The sequence below is a fragment of the Pezoporus flaviventris genome, unplaced genomic scaffold, assembly GCF_033815535.1.
Source record: "Pezoporus flaviventris isolate CSIRO_AGI_PZ_B2104156 unplaced genomic scaffold, CSIRO_AGI_Pfla_v1 ptg000298l, whole genome shotgun sequence".
NCBI lineage: Eukaryota > Metazoa > Chordata > Aves > Psittaciformes > Psittacidae > Pezoporus > Pezoporus flaviventris.
Window position 1 is genome coordinate 163,599 of NW_026892845.1, and position 21,651 is coordinate 185,249.

At 46.9% G+C, this 21,651-nt stretch overlaps 1 protein-coding gene across 1 annotated transcript; it reads left to right on the forward strand.

The window, feature by feature from the left end:
- Window positions 1-484: 484 nt before the first annotated feature.
- Window positions 485-20,020, forward strand: M1AP (meiosis 1 associated protein). Its single transcript, XM_061443140.1, has 10 exons — window positions 485-709; window positions 1,247-1,539; window positions 5,255-5,437; window positions 10,428-10,605; window positions 14,651-14,824; window positions 15,557-15,707; window positions 16,884-17,025; window positions 17,705-17,911; window positions 18,741-18,896; window positions 18,980-20,020. Exons 2-10 carry the CDS (start codon window positions 1,291-1,293, stop codon window positions 19,118-19,120), a joined length of 1,581 nt encoding a protein of 526 aa, XP_061299124.1. The 5' UTR covers window positions 485-709; window positions 1,247-1,290; the 3' UTR covers window positions 19,121-20,020.
- Window positions 20,021-21,651: the final 1,631 nt, after the last annotated feature.

A 21,651-nucleotide genomic window follows, 5' to 3' on the forward strand; every position in this document is an offset into this window, starting at 1 on the left:
AGCTACAAGGTGTTGGCTCTGGGCTCAGGCTGAGTGGTTTCCTCTGTTCTGTACAGGTGAGTGCAGGAGGTAGCCAAGGTCCAGCAGCACATTCCTGTTTGCCCCTGGCTTCTCCTCTGCTTACCCTTTCCCAGAAGCAGCCAGATTTTCCTAATGACTGTGGGGAATCCTCTCAGCGCAGCACCAGCTGAGCCTTGTGCACACACAGGGACGCGGTGGTGCTGCTGGGTGAAGGGCTGGTTGCTGGAAAGGAAAATGCATGCACTCTGCTCATGTGCTGAAGGGGCTCGTGGTCTCGCAGGGCACTGCAGAAGGAGCCCCCTGTCTTCCCACACACACAGGGCCAGGAACTGCAGAGCCCTAATTCCCTAATCTTCCCTTTCCTTCCCTGAGCAAGCTGTCGCCTGAACGCTGACAGCACCACAGAGCTGTTCCAGGGAATCTTTGCATTGCCTGGCACAGCTCTGTGACACATGGAGCACAAGCCACCTCTGTGCCACCAGCTTCTCCAGCCAGCTCTGGGAATCAAAGCTGGTGTTTGGCTGAAAATACTTTCTGTTAGTTTCTGACATACAGATTTTTTCAGGCTTGCAGCACTCCCATGTTCTTGAACAGTGTGAGATACTGCTGGCAGCTGTAGTACTGCATTCATTGAGGCTTTTGGCAGAGCAGAGCCAACCCCAGATGTTAGAACCTTTGAAGGACAAAGGTCAGTTCTCCACCATCCTCAAAGTAAAATCTGTGTGTGCAGTATTTTCTTGCTGCATCATGCTGGCCTTTTCTGGCTGTGACAGCTACTTGTCTCATGCTGGTCTTATGGACTGGGGGCTGTGTTCTCCTCAGGGTGTGTGGGTATAATCTCCTGGCCACTGCAGAAGTAGGAGTTCAAAGTCTTGCTGTCCACCTGCTGCTGGAGGTCACTCCTCTGCTGGAGACTGATGCCAGGCACCTGAGCCACACTCACTGTGCATGTGAAGTATCACAGCTCATCCCTGGGCTATGGCTAAGCTGTTAACACTTTCGGCTACTCCAGTTGCATCTGTAAGAGTATCTGCCATGCATTTTGTTTTCTGAATGGATGCATTTCCCCTTGTCTTTGTGTGAGTTTATCTTAGAGCATAGGCAATGATTGCTTTTGGAGAAGGCTGTAAGAGCCTTAATTCTTTATGTCTCAGGTTGCTTTTAAGTGAATGGGAAAATGCGAGCCCTGTTCACTGCTATTATTTGTTATTTTTCTCCTGTTCAGATGCAGATGGATAACCAGACATCTAACGCACGTCTTCAGAAGCCATGAGTTCCAGAAAATTACTCTCAGAAACACGGAGAACATTTCCTGCTACTAAAGTACACTGCCAGCAGCCATCGCGGATTCTCATTGTGGATGTCACATCACCTTCCTGGACCAACACTTGTTCTGTACTGTCTGAAGCTCTGGAAAACACACTGTGTTTGGCACACAGCTTGACCGGCCCCTGCCGTGTGCCCCTGCTGAGCCTCTACGTTGTGCAGAGCCAGCAGGAGTGTCTGCTCCCCTTTACGGTAGGTGTGAAATGATGCTTGTTGGGATTTAACAAACATGAACGCAACAGATTGTTGTGGTTCAGTCAAGAAAGTTATGATTTACTCCAAATGTATATCTAAAAATCAGTCATTCTCAGAGAGCAGTTTTGTAGACTTCATGGAAGAGGTGAATTTTTATGAAGAATGACATTTAAAAGAAGTGTTGTATCTTTGATCTGTGAAGTTGATCGTGTGCATAAGTTAGGTTTTGTGCTGTCCCCTCTCTAAGGCATCTGTTGTACCTCTCCCTTTCCTGTGCTGTTTTCTGCACTGTCTAAACTGCTTCTCTACCAAAATTATCAAACACAGCTCTAAAGCTGTAATAATTCAGGTGGTGAAATGGTCAATAGACCTGTTGGTTACACAAAAATTACCACCCTGGGAGAGGTTCCGGTCATTTAAGGGGAAAGGATCAGAATTAAAAATACTTTTGCCAAAATTGAGAAGTATCCTGAAATCATAGCCTTGCAGAATAATAGATCATTGAGGCTGAAAAAGACCCTTAAGTTCATCAAGTCCAACTGTAAACCTAACGCTGCCAAGTCCACCACTAAACCATGTCCCCAAGTGCTATGTCTACATGACTTTTAAATACACAGATCTAAGGCAGTAAGAACAAGCATTTCACTTGTCTGGGATATGCAGCTATATAAATATAGATGGAGAGTGACTAGCAGCTCTACAATAAAGGTCTGGGATTACAAAGCATCATGAAGTTCACAAGAGCCTATGAATTCACACTACTACAAACAGCCATGGTAAGCACTCTCATTTACAGCACACTGGTGTAAAGACACAGGATTAACCCTTCCACTTGTGAGAACATTTTGAAAAACTCTGTTAAGTTTTCACATCTCAGGAAAGGTAGAGGCCAACTAGGAAGAAAAAACAGAGGTCAATAGTAATTTAGCAAATGTGATCTGCGAGAGACAGTGGTTAATGGTGATGTTTGGTTTGTAGAATAGGTTATAATGTGATAAGGAAAACTTCAGGGGATACCAAAGTAACATTTTCTGGAGATACTGTGAAATCACTCTGATTAGGGGCTTTAAGAATAGACACTTGTCTTGCTTCCTTGCTCTTCTATTTAAGCAACAGTTCCTTGTATGATAATCACATTTTGTACAGACAGAAGAACCTTTACATCACTGTTTGGCTTCCTGCATATTACATATTTCATTGAAGTACCCATATAACATTGGAGCACTTCCTCTAGAAAGACATCTAGTGTTGATCTGAAGATATTACAGGATGGAGAACCAAGCAGTTATCAAGAGGCAATTTCTTCCGGTTGTTTATCACTGGCATTGTGAAACTTGCACCTAGTTCCTAATATGCATTTGTTGACTTCAGCTTCCAGGGATTTGTTATTTTCTGTTTTGTCTGGGCTGAAGAACCTGCTTGTATTTTATCCTTCCTTCCTTCCTCTAAATAGAAGCAGGCTCCTAGCAGGTCTTCTAGCTGGTAAATGGAAGAGAACAAAGTCTAAGTCTAGTTGAAAGGCATTTCCATGGGCCCTTAATAATTTCCAACACTCTGTTTTTTTGGATGCTATGTTCTGATACCGCACTCAGCAACGCTGTATAGAGACCTAAAAAATGCCCCCTCCTCCTCTTTGCATGGCTGGTAATGGCCTCTTTTTTGTCATAATATTGTGTTTCTCTGGGACTTGTCCAAGAAGCAAAGTCCCCACTCAAAGACTTGAGACACTGGGCTGATGGCACAAGCTCTAGTGTGAGGCCCTTCTCCTTTTTCCCCAGCTCTGCTTGGCTGCTCTGCCTGGTGAGCCAGCTCTGCTTCAGGCACCTGCTGAAGGCTTTTTCAGAACTGTTCTTTCTCCATTAGGAACAGTAAAGTATAGCAAGATGAGTATCTTCTTCAGTGGACCTGATTTCACTAATAATGGTATCTGGTCCTCTGCAGCTTCTGGAATCAGGAGCAGTTTTACATCTGTCTGATAAAGATCTGTCCCGAGGGCTCTGTTGCTTTTTCTGCAGTCCTAAATTGCCCCTTTGTCGCAGCAGGACATGCTGTTTACCACACTGATGTTCTCATCTAGCTGGAGGAAAACTTGATACTTCTCAGTGAGAAGCCAAGATAGATCTATCTTAAAGGTTTCTTATGAGACAAATCATACTAAGTCAGGAGAGACCTAAAGCTGAAAATAGAGACTGGGAGAATACACGGGGAAGTGTCAGATAAAAGGTAATCCTTTTCTTAGTTTTTCCTGGGCACTTGTTTGTGGTCTCTGTTCCTGCTGGTCTCCCCTACTGGCCTGACTGACAAGTCCAAAGAGCTTCCCTGGAAAGAGCAGGGGAATGCCAAAGAAAAGGAAAGCAGGAAGAAAATAAATAACTGTGGAAGACAACTGATGGTGACAAGAGGGGAAGAGACCACTAAAGCACCAAAAATTTAGGTATGGGACTGAGTAAGGACTCTGAGCACCTCCAGATGATGGGTCTTGTTCCTATTGTTTTTCCCTTGGGATGGGCAGCCCCCACCCACAACTCCCAGACCCTCTCTGACAAAAAAAGGCTAAAAAGGAAACAAGGGAGAAAGACATTAGTTACAGGGACTAGCAAATTGAGGAGGTGAAGTGGGTGAGGGCCCAACAGGCGAAGGAGCCAGACGGGGCAGTGAACACAGTGCCTGTGCCAGCTCATGGCCAGCTTCAGTCTCTTTTGGTAGCTCTTCTCTGGGAGCCGTGTAGTGTTGTAGAATAAAATGTTTTGCCAGACATACAGTGTGAAATGATGAATTCTTGGAGTTCTGTACTGAAGGAGCAGGGTCATGTGTGAATAGCCTTATGGCTATGCACCGTCAGAAGAGGGGTGCAGTCATAAACAGTTAACACAGTTTGTGCTTAGAAGTTTAACTGATGTCTCAGGTACATTCCAGAGCTGAAACTTCAGCTTGCATAGACGTACCTAAGTTAACATGGAAAGTACCTGTGCATATACAAGAGAAAATACAACTCTGCTGTGCCAAATGACAACTACTTAACTGGGCTTGAGGCTGCCTGCAGCCCACGCTGTGCCCTGTTCTGTCATGGTTAGGAGCAATACTTGACCTGAGAGCTCCAGTTTACATCTGTGAGAGCTGCAGCAGCCTCCTGGATTGCAGGAGAAGCATCTGTACTGCAGGGAATTCAGCTGTAGCACTTCAAAGAGGCTCCTGGCTGCATCCACTTGGTGCATTTGTCAAAGATGGCTGAACCTCACAGCATAACTGACATACTGGGATGTCACTGCTTGCACTATAGAGAACAAAGCAGGGTGAACACAGGTTCCAGAGGTCTACAGCTCAGTGAGTAAAGGAGTACAGATACGGCAGGGGTGACTATGGCCTGGGGATACCACACTGCCTCAGTGCTCCCTCTTACTTGTCTGAAGCTCTGCCTCTCTGCTGTGCAGGGTCAGAGGAGAGGGTCGTGCTGAATCACTACACTTTGGCTAGCAGCAGGCAATGGGTAGACAGGTGAAAATTGGAGGAGTGATTGTGTGTGTTTTACTAGTATAAAAACAGGCTGGTTTTAATTCCTGTCTGCGTTGCCTGCTTTATGACTTGGCTCCTGCCCCCAGTCTTAACTCAGTGCTGTGAATTCAAAAGCCTCCTTCCACATTATGGAAAATGACTTCATAGTGCTAGTTTGACACTTCCAGTCTTTCAGTTTCATTGAATATTGTTTTTGCAGCAAGTGAAAGAAAACTTTGCACGAATCCAAGCCTGCATTTCGGAGCTCCGTTCGCTACCAAGAGAAGGCTGTTTCCCACAGGGGGGAAATGGAGTGGTACAAGCTGTGCAGGATGGATTGCAACAGTTCAAGCAGTACAGCAGACACACAGCAGCAGGAAGCTCAGCAAACAGTTCTGTTGAGGTAAGAAAAGATTGGGAAGGTAGCAGGAGCCGTCCACCAGACTTGCCGCTAGCCAGCACATTCTCACGATTGTCTGTGTGCTATCAAGGTCCATGGGAGGGGGTCATGAAGAAAATAAGCCCTACCAGAAAAATCCCACAGGGCAATCTCAGAATGCTCGTGGAAAGCAAACAGGTTCAAGTTGGAGTCACTAATGGAGACTGACTTACTTTGCAGTTAGAAAAATGCATCTGATTTCAGGCATTTAGGATTGGATGGTTTTCCCAGTTCTGTTTTGATTACTTTCACAGAACTGTGTCAAAGGCAAAGCCATTCACAGTACTTACGGACATGATTTTCCTGTCAGCCTACAGTGATATTCTGTAGTTACAGTATCAGGACCTTCCACTGATGTAGCAGGACGTTTGTACAAAGGCCCACACTAGTGGCTGTGTTCTCAGCTGGGTGCGGGTACTTGCCTAAGTGGGAGGGAAGTTGCTAAAAGCATGAGAACATTTGTGCAGATGCAGAAAGCAGAGCAAGGTTCACAGGAAGAAGTGGTTTTTTTTTTAAGTAGTATCAACTGATGTGAAAGGGCACAGTTGTCAAGAGGGGAGGGACTCAGAAGTGGTGTTTCCTTCTGGACATAAGGAAACATCAGCTCTAAACTGCCTTCCATTTCAGACTTCACAGGCTCAGGGTCCACCTGATTTTGGAGTTTTGTCAGTCTTATAAAGGAATCCAGACCCCCAGGAGTGAAATTTCCCCAGTCCTTCTACTTTATTTAGGTCCTTAAACCCTTCCAGAGTTGTGCTTTGATTAGGCAGACTCTCCCAGCTGTAATTTAGACTCACTTCTAGTATCTATGCAGGAAGCCTCTGTGTTTTCTTAAGGCCTTGAGGTACTTTTTTCCAGCTGTTTCAAATGCAATTTGTGCTTTAACTTCAAAGCTGGGGCTTGGAACAAACAGTACACTTTTGAAATCCAACCTTTTTGAACACAACAAAATCCAGGACCTCTTCTAGTATAGTTGAAAGAATGAAATGGCTACTTTGAGAATTAAGTTATCCGTGAATATAGAGAGTTTATATCCACTAAGCAATCCTGTTCCTCTAGATTATGCAGCTATATTATACTTCCCATTGCATGTGGATGCCAGACACGTGCTGCAGTGAGAGGCTGTGGTATTAATATACTTACTTGAAAGTGTTGATCACCATTTGTATAACCTACCTTGATTTTCTCATAGGAACAGTGTACACAGGTGCAACGCTAACTCCCCCTCTTCTCACTATTTACCAACTTGTATGTGCTCTCCTATATTTGGCTTAGCCTGGAAAATTGGATGTCCTCCACTCTTCTGCAGTTAGTTTGACCACTTGCCATTTGGTTGATCATTTTGATAGATAACCAAATGGTTTTCTTCCTGGTACCAGAAAATAGTGAGTTCATGTGGTTTGTTACTGCAAAGGTCCTGAATATACTCAGTTCCATCTAAAGAGGACCCCAGAGGAGAAGTCCTCACTTATAAAATGCTCAGGGCAGTTGCAGAGATGCCGAGCTACAGCAGCAGTCTGGCCCACATCTGTATGGTGAATTCCCCTATACCCAAACCACAGAATGATGTAGCAGAATTTTGTATTAAATAAAATCCAAACCAAACATACAAAATCCTCAGACCCAACAGCAAAACCACAACACTCAAACAAGCAGCAAACAAAAACCCACTCTCAAACATGCACAGATTCTAACTTGAAAGATTTCTTAGGCAGGACAAGAGCTCTGTAACCCAGAAGATGTGGCTGTTCTTCAGCAGCTTCATGCAGCAAACTGTACTTAAATTGACGCATGGAAATCTCTGCCAGCAAACATCTCATGCAGTAATAGATCTTGCCGAGGTGAGCAGCAGGCAGAGGAGCTCCAATAGAAGCCTCTCACTGATAGCTGAACACATGATCCCTTTCCCTTCACCACATTCAAACTAGCATCCACACTGGAGACTTTGCATTTTCCTGATTTCTATACAACAGCAAATACCACAGACACCAGTCACACTCGACGGCTCCAGTCCTCCCTCCAAGTTGCTTTGTGCTAACTCTATTCCATTCCCCATTTCCACTGCCTTACTTCCCTTTGAGCTGATAGTGACAGACATCAAATGTTTCTTCCAAGAAACCATGCCTTGTAAAGCAAAGGGAAAGAAAAATTAAGAATAGCTTTTTTGTGGCTTCATTAGTGGGTACTATTTATAGTGATCCTATTTCATTTGAAAAATATCCAAAATAAATCTAGAGAGAATTCAAATAATGTAGAGATCTGAAGTATTATAGTACACTTGATTCTAGCACAGGTACTGGAGAAGGTGCTTCCAAAAGGCAACCAATCATACTTGCTTATCTTGAGGAAACTTCAGCTCAGAAGTTAGTTCTGTAGAGAATCTCGAGGACAAAGGACTTCTCTCAAAGCTAATGATCCTTCCTGTTCCGTGTGCTGCAGAAATCCAGCCTGTGGATGAAATTCACTCTTCTGCAAATCCCAACAAAAAGTGTTTCAACAGTGCTAAATGGGATTTAAGGGTGGCCTTGATATTTCACATAATGGTGAATAGGCACCATCAGATCACCAGGGAGCCAGGAAAAGAGCAGAAGAGCACCTACAATTCTCAGATCTTTGTTGAAAAATAAAAGCTGGTGACCTCAGAAAGGCTAAAGTGTATTTCACCCTTGCAAAAGGTCAAACACTCTTTTTTGCTTTTTGCTGTTACACTTCTAAAGCAGCACAAGTTAATCCAAAAGCTTTCCACATGCTTCCATCCATGTGGGAGAGACCACTCCAGAGCTGTGCCAGGAAGACAGAGGCACTGCACTGCCTGTGGCACCAGCCCACTTGGCACTGCAGTGGTGGCAAGGCCAAGGGCAGCAGCCATAGGGCATGTTGCAGGGAGCTCAGTGGGCAGAAGCAGGACAGGACTATGAACAGCAGTCAGATGAAGAAGTGGAGCATGCTGGAAGCTGCTGATGAAGTATGCTCATGTGTGAGCCAGCAGAAACACAAGCACTTAAGGAGGTGCTAGTTATATTAGAAGCACAGTTTCTGTAGTGCAAGACAATGATAGCCAATATTTATAATACGAAGGCAGCTCTAGCAATTTGCTTGTGCCAGTGAGGTGTAGTCCTTAGGCAAATGTGCCTTTTCCTAACATTTAAACCACAGAGAGGCAAGGATATTCCTTCCTGAGTAGTGAACATAGGAGGCAGACTTTGTTACAACTGTCTGTTATTTAAAACCCAAGTATTCGTTAGAAGTATTGCAAATACTCTTCTGAGATCCTGACTTCACGGAGAAGAAGCTGCCAGCATCATTAAAGTCCCAGCAGCAGGTACAGGGCAGGAAGTGTGGCCAGTCTGTAATGGGATGAAAAGCATCTTTCAAGCCACCAGTAGCACATTTGTTGTTAGATTAGCAAGTATAGTGGCCTTAAGGGATTCTATCTAGAAAATGTGGTAATATGAAGGGACGTCACAGCAGCTGCCTCAGGTTCTGTATGTGTTAAAAATATTCCTCCTGGTCTCTGTCTGGCATGTCCTAGTGTGACTCAGGCTGTGAAAAGGGTAAATTGGAGGTGATATGATACAGATGTAATGCAGCCATGGTTTTGATGAATCAGGGTGCATCAGTGTAGCAGATGCTCTGTCTATAGCTCTGCAAGAGATAATTATATCTTTTAAACAGTTCGGCTACCCCCAACTCCAGAACAGCCCCTGTTCCTCATTTTCATTAGTTTCTAATTAATTCCTAGGTCAATACTTCCAACCCCTGCCACGGGCAGGGACACCTTCCACTAGAACGGCTTGCTCCAAGCCCCTGTGTCCAACCTGGCCTTGAGCACTGCCAGGGATGGGGCAGCCACAGCTCCTCTGGGCACCCTGTGCCAGCGCCTCAGCGCCCTCACAGTATGCACACATTCATCTTCATATGTACAATGTGGATCCCTCCAGCAGCTGGGCTCAGACACTCAGTCTGCCCAGTAGCTGCTCCTGCATCCCAGTGTCCCCAGTTGCTGGTATCTGGGCATTCAGGCCCCAAGGCTGCAGCCCTGCTCCCTGCCCTGAGAAGGCAATACTCCCTGCTCCTTCCCAAGAAAAATCCTTTACTCTTGAGCTGTCACTTCTGTTTGTTGGCGTTAATATCTCTGTAGCAGAATTCATTTGTGAAGGTCTGCTGTTAAGTTTGCCCAGATGCTCCCTACAGGGTGTTTGTTTGTTAGCAACCTTGCCTAAAATACACCTTATTCTTTCAAGTTATTAATCAGTCCTTTGGAGCAATGAGCAGATGTGCTGAGAAGACTTGGTACTTCACCATCACTAAGTAACAGGCAAGGTTAGAACTCAAAACTCTCTCAAACTGCTCTTTTAGGGTAGAAGCTGGGGTCAAACATGCCTGACCTGTTTCTAGAAACTGATGCTGATTGTCAGTGATGAAGAAAGTCTTTGCAGTCATTTACTTACTTAGTATAACATCAAAACTGGAAGGTGGCAGTCACACCTACTGTTGCTCTCAAGAGACATCTTTAGGATAAACTATGTACTTAAACCCTCACCCAACCCCCAACCTATACACAAAAAAAAGCAACTCCCATTCAGCCTTCAGTGAGAAGGCCAGATTCAGTCTACCTGAACTACACTTGATGTAGTAATGGGAAGTGGCACTGTCCCTCAGAAAGTCTCAGGCACTAAGTGTCTCCCGTACACAGACTGAATTCCCTTATGCACAAAGCATAGAACATAAGACAGTTCTGGATTGTTTCAGCTTCTTTCAGTAGTGGCACGAAATGGCACATGTTCGCTTAAATGGAGGCTAAAGAAAAGTACTTTTAAATTTGCTTTTGAATAGATATTTTAACAAGATTTCTCTTCATAGTGGGACCTGTGCTGTTCGAGCAGACCAGGCATCATCACCTATCAAGACAGCATTTGGGCAGAGGTAGCTCTTGCACTGATTTGTGTTTCAGATCACAATTTTGACAAGCCAGTCCAGCCAAGAAATGGCAGAGCAGCTGGAAAAGAAGTTAAAAGATGTAGACCTGGTGAGTCTGCGAAGCATGCAAGTAATTGAGGTTTTGAAGAGAGATTTTCTGCAGCCTGAGGATGTGGAACAGCACATGCCAGCAGAAGAGCCTGATAGCAATGGTGAGTATTAGACAGTCAGGATACTAAGGAAAGTTACAGCTATAGATAGCAGGGGAGCCAGTAGTTCTTGCATTTGGCCCGCTTTCATTTGTGCCATTTTGTATCGCTCATGTAAGCAGAACTACTGTGCCTGGAGGAACAGGAGCAAGCTTGTAACCACAGCACTTCTCTGGGGCCTTGTCACATTTGAGCAAAATTAGTATAGATTTGATACAGTAGCTTGACACTGCATTTCTTGGTATTGCCCAAAATGGATTTCATGTGCAATACAGCTTTATTGAGGGATTAAAGAGAGCCTGGAGTTTGTGGGGTGACACATTCTCAGACACACATACTGCTGAACATCATCTTGAGCAACTGACTAGCAGATCAAAAGGTCTGTGGTGCAGACAGAGGCAACCAGAATCCTTGAAGCAGGCAGTGGGGGCAGAGAGAAGCAGGCAGGACATTCTCAGCTCCAGTGATCCTACAGAGGCAACCCCTTCCTCCCCTTTCACCAACTCAAGATCTTGTCCTTTTACAAGATGTTTGGTTCCTAGCCAATTCTTACCTCTTAGTCCTTTCCCCCAGACTATGTATTGCATAATAGAGTTACATTCCCAGACCAAGCAGATACTCTGTCGATTAGCTGGGCTTTGTTACTAACAGTGTTCTTAGCTGCTTCTGCTTCTTTTCTCTGTTCTTAGAACAGTTTTTCTTGAGCTCTTGAGGCTTTACTTCTTTAGAAACCAGTAGTTGCACACTGATAAGTTCTTTGTAGCCCTGCAACCTCTGCTTTTCCATCCAGGTCTCCATTTAAGAGGCCTTTACTGATGACATTTAAACTCCCCATTCACAAGACACAGCTGGTACCAAGCTCTGATTCACACAGCAAGTCCCCAAAACGAGTCGATGACAACCTTGAATACCTGAGTCCCGATGCCTTGCAAAGTTAGTGTGAGATCTGTTACTAGCAATGACAATGTAGCTTTTACTGAGTGACAGTCAGTGTTGGTTGTTGTTGGCTTACCTGTCTCTAGCTGTTCTTTTCTGGTTGTAGTAGCAAATTTGTGGTCAGCTGGCAGAGCAGAGGCTGGGAATGTTCAGGAATTGCAGGTTCACTTTTGCCCTGTCCCTCACACATCTGGCCACATGCTTCATTAGTGAAAGAGCAAGTACAGCCCAGACCCTGAATGTTGTTTTTCCTGGCCACATCTCTGAAAAACTCCTACCTTAATCTGACAGTTCTCAAGAGCGAGAATGTGAGCTACAGTGATGAGAAATTCAGAAACAGAAATAGCTGTTAGCTCCTGGGTTGAGCCTTTTTGTTCCAAAGCAAAAGGTGCTGAGCAGACTGTAAGTAAACCAACCAGGCTGTGATCAAAAGTCCAGTGCCACAGCAGCTCAGTGATAGAAGGCTGTACATTGCAATGCTGCTGTAACTGCAGCTCAAACACTGAACTGTATAAGCGACCACGCAAAGGTTTATCAACCCTCTTACTACCTGCTAAAAGCTTCCTGCCCTGAAGGGGCAGCTCCCTCAGTGAGACATGCCTGGTTATTCTGGACTCAGCCTGTTTGAAAGCAGAAGCCTTGGAGAGTGCTCATCTCTGCAGGCAGAAGTGCCTGGCTGGGGAAAGGAAGCACCTTCTCTTCCTGTCCAGCACTGTTGCCACTAACACGGGGCTCAATGAGTCCTGTGGAAGAGGATCAAGCTTCTGTTACTTTGATGTGACTTAAAATTCATTTAATATGCCAAAACCACAAGACACACATTTGTGGAAAGAACCGGTGCCTCCAGCTCCAAGGCTGAGATGTTCTTTAAGAGCTCTGGTCATGTCCATGCAGGAGAGGGCAGTATTTTGGGTGGCTGCAAATGCTGGCTTCCCCAGTGAGGACGATTGTCAGGACTGGCATAGAGCCAGTGCTGCACAGAACCCCACTGTGGATGAAGAATTGGCTGGGTGGCCGCACACAACCATTCTGGGTATTACTTTCTAAACAGCCTCCTGTCAGGCAGGAGGGTTGGTAGGAGGTATCTCTCCCCTTTCTTGGGTGTGAAGGGGTCAAGTGCCTCTGTGTCTGACTTCGGGCATTCACTGCAGTATCCTTACATGTTCTTCGCTAAGCCAAACATTCTCCAGAATCTTCTGTTAAAACAGACTTAAAATCAAGGTTTTGTTTCTCTCTCAACTTAATATCCATGACTCCCTGTTTCAATAAGGGCAACGGGAACATGTTTTCCAAGCTTCACCCATCTTTCATAAATATATTCATTGTCTGTAATGACCAGCCTGGACCTTGGTACAGTAGACCAGAATGGTCTGTCTGCTGTTTCTCCTTTCCTTCCTGGTTAACTTGGATGCATGAATCTTTCCTTTTTAACAGACTGCATGGCATATTTCCTCTGGGAGACAACTCTCTCGGCCATGACACAACTGAAGAGAAGGATTTTCAGTTTTGTTTTTTAAATACTGTCAGACTTCAAGAATACAGCCTCATTCTGTTCCCTTCATAACATGGGAGTGCAGTTTTGTTAGATTTCTGAGCCAAGCCCACAGTGTCTGGAGAATAAAGACATGGAGGTTTAAGGTAAAGAAATGAGGTGAGAAGTCTGTTACAGACCAGCAACAGCCACCCTTTACCTCAACCGCCAAGTGTGGAGGCAGCAGGGATGTGCACTGAGTGACAGTGAGGGGCTGCAGCTCTTGATTATTACTAGAATTCATTTTTTATTCACCCAAGTTTTGTTGCTGGCAGAATCCCTGACTGGAAATACCAGGCAACTACTCAGGCATAATGTTAGTGCCGTCAGTCAGTCTGCTGCATGCAGTGGTAGCGCTGAGTTTCATCCTCTCCAAACCTCAAAGCCAAGCTGATCATTTCTCTCACTATGTGTGGCTATGCTATTTAAGGTGACACAAAAGGGAAATTTTAAGCACAGTTAGCAAACATGCTTACAGTGTGGATTAGGAAGTGGTGAGCATCATATGTGTGTTTAAACCAAGCTGTAATAATTTAGTGACCTTCAAAATGGCACAGACTGAATAGATTAGGAAAAGACGGGAAAAAAGAATAAACTTACTGGCAAATCCATGCAGGATACAGGATTTCCAAGAGTGGCTGATGCTGCAAGATAAGAGGGATTGAATGGGAAACAAAGCTTTGCCATTATTACGTTTTACCAGCCCAGCATGCTTCTCTTAAATGACAATTTGAAAAGCAGCACAAAGACTTGCTTTCAGAATGGAAGAGGCAGAACAGCTTACAACATGAACGGAAACATTTAGTGGACAAACTGCTTCCCTGAAGAAACTTGCAACAGCTCCAAAATTGTTTCAGCAAATCTAGCAAGAGATGTTGTACTGCTTGAGAATGACTATCACAGTGTGATAGGAAAAACCAGTCCCGTGCTCTCTGATGCTTATAACACAGTGGTTAAGTCTTTGATAACAAAACTATTTATACCTATATACAAAAGCATACCACAGGAAAACAGTTAAGAATAAAGGAGCGAGAAAACTGTGTTTATGTTTAGATCTTCTGTGATCTTCTGTGTTTAGAATATCACTGGAATAAATGCAAGTTTGATTATGTTTTTTCTGTTTCAGATCAAATGATGTTTGGGGACATCCCTGCTGGGGAGGGACTCTTCATTAGGGGAGGGACTCTTCATTAGGGACTGTAGTGATAGGACAAGGGGTAACGGGTTAAAACTTAAACAGGGGAAGTTTAGATTGGATATAAGGAGGAAATTCTTTCCTGTGAGGGTGGTGAGGCCCTGGAATGGGTTGCCCAGGGAGGCTGTGAATGCTCCATCCCTGGCAGTGTTCAGGGCCAGATTGGATGAAGCCTTGGGTAGCATGGTTTAGGGTGAGGTGCCCCTGCCCATGGCAGGGCGTTGGAACTGGATAATCTTAAGGTCCTTTCCAACCCTAACTATTCTATGAGTCTATGGTTCTATGACTAAGGAGCTGCAGTTTTGTGGGAGGTGCAAGAGAATATTCTTTTCTATGGCTGAAAATATTTGTGCTTTTTTCACCTTTTTTCACCTTTTTTCCTGCAGACATTGCAATCCTGGGAATGGACATCGATGTGCAAACCATAGAGGACAATGTCATCAGCTTGGAAATGCTGTTTAAATCATGGCTACATGACTACAGCACAGAGAGGGAGCACCTCCATCTCCTTCTCCCATCAGGAGGCTTCAGCCATGCCGCTGCACCCAAGACCACCCTGAGTATTTCATTTTCCCTCCACCTCTGCAGGGAGCTTCTGAATCCCACAGCTTTAAAGATTACCCAGGCCTGTGCTCTGGGCATGTTCCCTCATGCTTAGAAACCCAAGTAAGGTCTCTGGGTGCCTCTGAAAGCTGCTGGAGTTCTGCTGTCTCAGGCTGAGGGGCCTTTTGCTTAGAATACTGCCAGGTTGCTGCCAAGTCCTGTGGCTGCTGCTGTTGTAATGGCACGGGCAGTTAAGGTATTTTGTTGCAGGTAGATTTTTTCCTTCATTATAACACTGAGTTTCATACTTGATGCACAGCTAGCAAGACAAACCAAGGTACACTGCAGTGAGGTTTTTTCATCTTCTCACACTAAAGAAGTCTGCAGAAGGCCGCAGAAATTGTATGTAGCCACATATCCTATTATTATACCAGAGTTAGTGTCATCAGTGTGCTGGGCTTCTCTACAAACACAGGTAGAAAAGCTGGCAGGAAACATATGTCCCTGAACCCATGTGCATTGGGGAAAGCTCCTGCTTCCCCTATGGCTGGTCACCCATCACCAAAACTGGAGCTTGCTGCCCAGTTTTTCCCTTGTAGGTACAATGGGGATTGACTGTTGCTGTGTGCCACAGGATTTAGCGTTGTTCTTCCCTTAGTAGTTGCTGTTCCTGGAAAACAGTGACAGTGTTTCTAAGTGCTTGGAGCATGTGCCATTCACAGCAATCTAAACCAATCTCCTTCTCCCAGTATGCCTCAAGTGCGATTTGCAGGAGAGGTTGCTCGACCCAGCTCTACTTTCTGGGACAGCTGATGGCACCGTGAGAGCAGCAGATGTGAATTCACCATGTCAGATGGCAGCCTGGCCAGCTACAGTGCTGTACAAACTCCGGGTTGTAAAGTAAGTGTTATTACACTCTTTGCACTTGGTAACTGGAAGGCTGGTATGACAGCAGCCTTCACTCTTTGTGTGCAATCTCATCTCGTAGCAGCACCATAAAACACTGAGGGACTCCCAGTACTAGTGAGCAAAAATCCTACCTAAGATCCCCTTGACACCTGTAATTCTGGAGGTTATGGACCAGCATACCCCAGCCATGCAGGCAGAAGTGCAGCACCAAAACCAGTGTCACCATGGCACTAGCACATCAGGAGTGTAACACCATGGATGTTACTCGTGCAGCAGTTTCTCCCTCCAGTGTGAAGTTCTGCAGATTGCAGCCATTGCTCCCTATACAATTCTGCTGTTCTCTCAGTACCTAATGAGGCCCCAGCAATTAACTGGGTGTCAGAGCCTCAGCTAACTGGCTGCCTGGTACTAAAAAGCAAGAGGAGCCTCACAGTGCTCTATGACTTCACATGAGCATTTATTCCCTTTCCTGTCAGCAGCCTGTGGCTGGTGAGCAGAGCTCATAACAAGTGGAGTGATGCTCTGTAGTGTCTTTGCTGAGGTTTATTTCTAGGAAACATTTAGTGTGATTTCTGAGCTATACAGTTGTTCTTAAAATGATTCCCACTCTGTCAGTAGCTGTAGAGTTCTCAGAAACCGTGCATGAATGGCCCACAGCCAAAGCAGTGCAGCTACTTAATAATGCCCTGTCAGGAAGCAGAAGTGTGCTGTGGACAGGCAGTGTCAGGCATTGCAAAACGTGCAGTGGTGTTTGTGGTGGGATGTTGGCTCTCTGAGCAGTAAAGCACATGCCAGTTTAAGTGAAGGATAACCATGATCACCAAGATCACTGGGAAGACATGTAATGCGTGGGTGAATTACTGCCCAAGAGGCCACATTAACAACCTGGTTTGTATACAAAATGCACAAAGACTGAATTTGCTCCTTGGCATACTTTTGTCAACATGGATGTAAGGGAATCTGGAAATCAGCAGGAAAGCCTTATTTCACTGCAGCTGGATTTTTCAGCAGGGTTTCGTGGTGTCAGGCCACAGCAGTACAGACATTAAGTGCCTGTAGCAGCACTGCAGCTGATACTGCCATAGAGACTTGAGCTAGTCAGCTGGTAGAGTCTTCTTGCTGATTTCATGTTGGTTGTGCTTCACTAACATGAGCTGTGTATTGCAGGGCTCTGAAATCTGAAGGAGTCTGTGAGTCTGTATTGTATGGCCTGCCCTTCATTATCAAGCCCACAAGCTGCTGGCAGCTAGACTGGGATGAGCTGGAGATAAACCAGCACAGCTTCCATGCTTTGTGTCATAGTCTTCTGGTGAGTGTGAAAATTGCCTTCTCATGGGCAGGAATTGCCATATAAAGGAACAGTTGGTGCACATCTAGTAAGATCTCTCTCACCTGCACCAGAAATGTTTCAAAGCTGCAGCTTTATCTCATGGGCCAGGGTTGGGCTTGTAAATCCTTCCAGCCAGTTCATCCACTGGAAAGATGCTACAGCACATCAAACCTTAGAGAGACTCAATCCCATCAGAAATCCAGTATTTGGAAGTGTGAAGTGCAGAAGGCATGGTTGGGGTTAGACATGCATCGTGAACTGTGAAAATAATCAGCCAGGGCTTGGGATGTGGAGGACTTTCAAGGCCAGGTTGGATTAAGGCTTGGAGATACCTGCTCTAGTGGAAGGTGTCCATGCCTGTGGCAGGGGGCTGGAACTGGATGAGTTTTAAGGTCCCTTCCAACCCAAACCGGGCTGGGATTCTGTGACTTTCCATTACTGACAAGTTGTAAAGCAAAACTGGACTTTTTTCTTAAGAACTGTCTTGCGTTCAGTTAGAAACAACCACCATACTGTCCTCACCCATAATGCAGAATAATGTTCTTACTCTGCTGTGTATGAACATAGCTGCCCCTGAACCCAGCAGCCCCTATAGTGAAAGTGCTGAGGGAGTGGCTGTTGTCCATTATTCACATCAGGTTTGGCTTTTGCCTTTTAGAAAAGGAAGTGGATGCTTTTGGCCAGACGTGAGCCACAGAGTACTGGTCCAAACTGGAACATTGTGGTACATTCCTACTACATCATTGTCCCTTCTGACTCTGCCACTCTCCTTGTCAAAGCAGTCGCTGTCAGAGAGCTCTTGCTGCCATCAGCCTTCCCAGCCCTCCTTCCTGAACACCCTGAGAGAGTGCATGGCCCAGTAGAGGTAAGTCGCAGACAGCCCTGTATAAACATACGTGGAAAGGATCCCAGTTGTACCAGCAGGGATGAGAGTAATGATCAGCCTTTATGCACAGGACATGCAGCTGCTCTGGAAGATGAACCTTTTTCCCTCATTGCTGGGGAATACAGCTCTCAGTCTGCAGAGAGAGGTGCTTTAGGCATAGGATAAATCAATACATAAAGTGTCTCTTCCAATGGATTCAGGCTCATGCATTTCCTCTTGTGCATCCTGAGTTGTCTGCCTCTGCTTCAGGTGATCCCGGGAAGGGCAGAGCCCTCACTATAGGTCTTAGCAGATGAGCAGAGGAGGAAACAGCTGTGAGAACATCTAGTGACAGCTGGAATACAGTGGAGCACTCCAGACCTTCTCCCCAGCAGCTGATACATCCTACAGCTTTCTTCATGGAAGCAAATACATGTCCTTTGAGCAGTGTTGCATGTCTGTTGTGGGGAGGGGGAAGCAGCGATATGAAGCACAGAATTAAGGGGAATAGTGCCCAGAAAGCGTGCTCCAGCTTATTGGCTGATACTGGGTACAGGGGAGGATGGGACTGCATCCTGCAAGGGAATACTTAAACCCACTAAGAGCTGTTAGAACATGCCTCAGTGTTCTGTACACATCTAAGAGTGGTCCATGTGGGTAGCAGCACAGCCAAAGATCCCTTCTCTCATCACTGCAGGGTGGCATGGAGCATCTGTAACAGTCCTTCATGCAAGAATAGTCCCTGCCACTAAAACCAGCACCCCCCCAAAGCAAACCCTGCAGCCCCTACCTGTCACATCTCACTAGGCTCTTTCTTCTGTCTGAGCAGAGTGCCCTGAACAGCCTGGAAGTAGAAGTTGCTTATAACCCCTTGCACCTAAAAAGCAACCTCTACAAATACCTGAAGAGTACGTTGTACAAACCTCTGCACAGGCAGCAGGCCCAGCCCAGGGACCAGCGACCAGAGCGGCATCAGCCCAAGCAGGTATGTCCTTTGCCTTTGACTAGCCTACCTAGCGTCCGTTCTGCCCTTCTGGTGTGCATTCCTGTTCTGTCCCTGTGTTGCAGCATCAGAGCAGAGCCAAAGCCACGGTGGCACCGCTTCTGATGGCTCCTTCTCCTGCCCAAGCGTTCAGGCCAGCAGCAGCCAGGAGGGATTCCTGTGAGCGCTCCCTGCTCCCCAAAGAGTACGAGGAGTTCCTGCAGTGAGCCAGGCGCTGCTCCCGGCAGCCACAGCCAAGCAGCCAGGGCTCGAAGCTCGCCCTTGGGCAGACCAGCACTTCCCATTGTTTGTTCCTCCTTCTTGTTACAGTTTTGTTAGTCACCAGGTCAGTCAGCAGGAAGCTGCTCCAGGGCCCTCTGTCCAGAGATTGAGCTACCCCCACAATGCCCCACATTTCCCATTTCTGTCAGCACACATCACCAACATGCCTCAATTTCGGGTTTCTGAGACTAGGCTGGGACAGGCCACAAACCACAGATTGCTGTCAGCAGGTGCAAAAAAGCTGCCTCAGGGCGGTGAGGAAGTCAGACAGATAAATAGGCAGGAACGTCAAGCTGCCCTCGTCCTGCAGGAGGAACAGGGTGTTTGAACAGGCATAAAACAGGGCTTTTGAATTCCATCTTAAAGCTCAGAGCTCTGCCCTCCTGAGAGCACTACCCATGGTGATGCCCATTTCCTTGCTTCCGTAACTGGTCTCACTGCCCACTGCCCCAGCTCATGAAGGCGTTTGTAGCAAGTGCCAAGCTGGCTCCTACACAGTGACTGCTCTGTGCAGCTGCAGCACAGCACCCAGCAGCGGCTGCTTGGACGCTCTCCTCCCTATAGCCCATCTGTGCCCATGGAGCTGTTCCACAAGCCAACACAGCAGTACTTTGGCAGTGTGCAGAAGATGGGGAGAGTTGCTCTAGAGCTTGCCGGAACTTCCGGCCGGTGCCTGTACAGCTCCTAGCCTGGTTTTCAGTGCAGCCATAGGCCAGCTGCCCCTGGCAGGGCAGGAGCTGAGGGCAGCCCACTGGGCTCCCTGGATGCACAGCACCAGCTGCCCTTTGTGTTCTACTCTGTTCTGACAAGCTGTTTCAAAATAAAGTTATCCCCTGTAACACCCACCTGGTGCCTGCAGTTTGCGATGTGCTCTGCACACAGCAACCTCAGCACTGAGCTGTGCTGCCCGAGAAACAGCCACAGCTGGCCAAGGTCATGATGCAAGCATGTTCCTGGGGCCACCGCTACAGCAGGAGAGCAGAGCCAGCTTTCCCTTGGGATCCCAGCTTAGAACAGGCCCTGCAGGCCACCCACGGCATGGACCTGCTCTTCCCATGCCCTGGCAGCATCTCAAGCAGCTGCTTGGGGTAAGAAGTCAAGGGCAGGTACTTTGAGGACAGGGCAGATACCCCTGTGGGCACAGGGATGTGTGTAGGTTATGCTATGCAAGCTGGGGGCAACCCCTGCCCAGCAAGCTCACAGTGGGAGGAAGTGGGGAAGGAGCATAGCAAAGGGCAGCAGTGCAAGCAAACAGCCCAGTCTGGGGCACACAGACCAGGAACAATGACAACGAAATGACAAAGTCAGAGAAACTGGGGGGAACACAGGGCATTAGTGACTGAACTGATGGTGCAGGTGGAAATTGCTTTGGCAACCGTATCGTAAACACCAAACTGGGGTCCAGAGTCAACACCTTGCTGATGGGAAGAGGCAAATAAACAGGGGCTTGGATTATTCCTGATAGAAGGAAGCTGCTAAAGGGGAAATTTGGGAGGAAGGAAGGGGAATATAACGGGGGGGAAATGACAAAACTGGGGCTGTCTGGGGGTCCCTGTTGAAAATCCCTCTATCCAGTCACCACAGTGTGAAGCGAGGCAATAACTGTGCTGTTGTTGTGACTAATTCTTGACAGCCAGAGGGAAGGTCCACGCTTTCCCTAACGCCAGCCCTGGCAAATCAGTGGTCTCATGCCTGCACCATGCGAGGCCCTAAAGGGGAGGAGGTAGCAGTTATAGGAGGCTGTATCTTTCAGAATTGGGAGGAGAGAATGGCAACCCCAAGGAGAAGAGGTTGGCTGGGCTCTGAACAGCTCCCAGGTCATTTTCTCCTGGTTCCAACTGCCACCTGGCCTGCGGAAACCAGGGCTTCTGCTTCATCCCTGCTGTGGCTTCTAGGCCAGTACCCTGCCACTGCTCAGCTCACCTGTGGTGTGTGCTTCCAGCGGAGCAGGGAGCACACAGGCTGCCTCAGCGGAGGAGCCTGCTGTCAGACTAACATCGCACCACCCACAGCGCCTGCACGGGGCAGAAGGGAGCAGAGCTGCCCCTCCAGGGCCAGTTCTGCCCTGCATGAAACGGGCAGGAGCCACATGTCCCCTGAGCACCTCCACAAAGCCTGGGGCAAGACTGGCTGCCAGGATGCACACAGGGAGCATGCACTGTACTGCCAGCCATGGCACACACCACTGTGATACACCCCGGCTGTCAGAGCAGCAGAGGCACTTCCCTGGTCAACACATGAAATTACCTGTATGGAGACAATGGAAGTGACACAAAGGAAAGGGAAAGGAGGAGGCCACAAAGATGATCAGGGGGCTGGAGTAGCTCTGCTGTGAGCCAGGCTGAGAGAGCTGGGCTGGGTCAGCCTGGAGAAGAGAAGGCTCCTGAAGGGGAGACCTTAGAGCAGCTCCAGTGCCTAAAGGGGCTGCAGGAAAGCTGGAGATGGGCTTGGGACAAGGGATGTAGGGCCAGGCCAA

What these genes read in the sequence shown, in the direction of transcription:
- M1AP (XM_061443140.1), top strand. Translation starts at nt 1,291, where the DNA reads ATGAGTTCCAGAAAATTACTCTCAGAAACACGGAGAACATTTCCTGCT. An exon ending in CAGCAAACAGTTCTGTTGAG is followed by an intron (nt 5,438 to 10,427) that starts GTAAGAAAAGAT and finishes TTTGTGTTTCAG; the next exon opens with ATCACAATTTTGACAAGCCA. An exon ending in GAGTGCATGGCCCAGTAGAG is followed by an intron (nt 17,912 to 18,740) that starts GTAAGTCGCAGA and finishes CTGTCTGAGCAG; the next exon opens with AGTGCCCTGAACAGCCTGGA.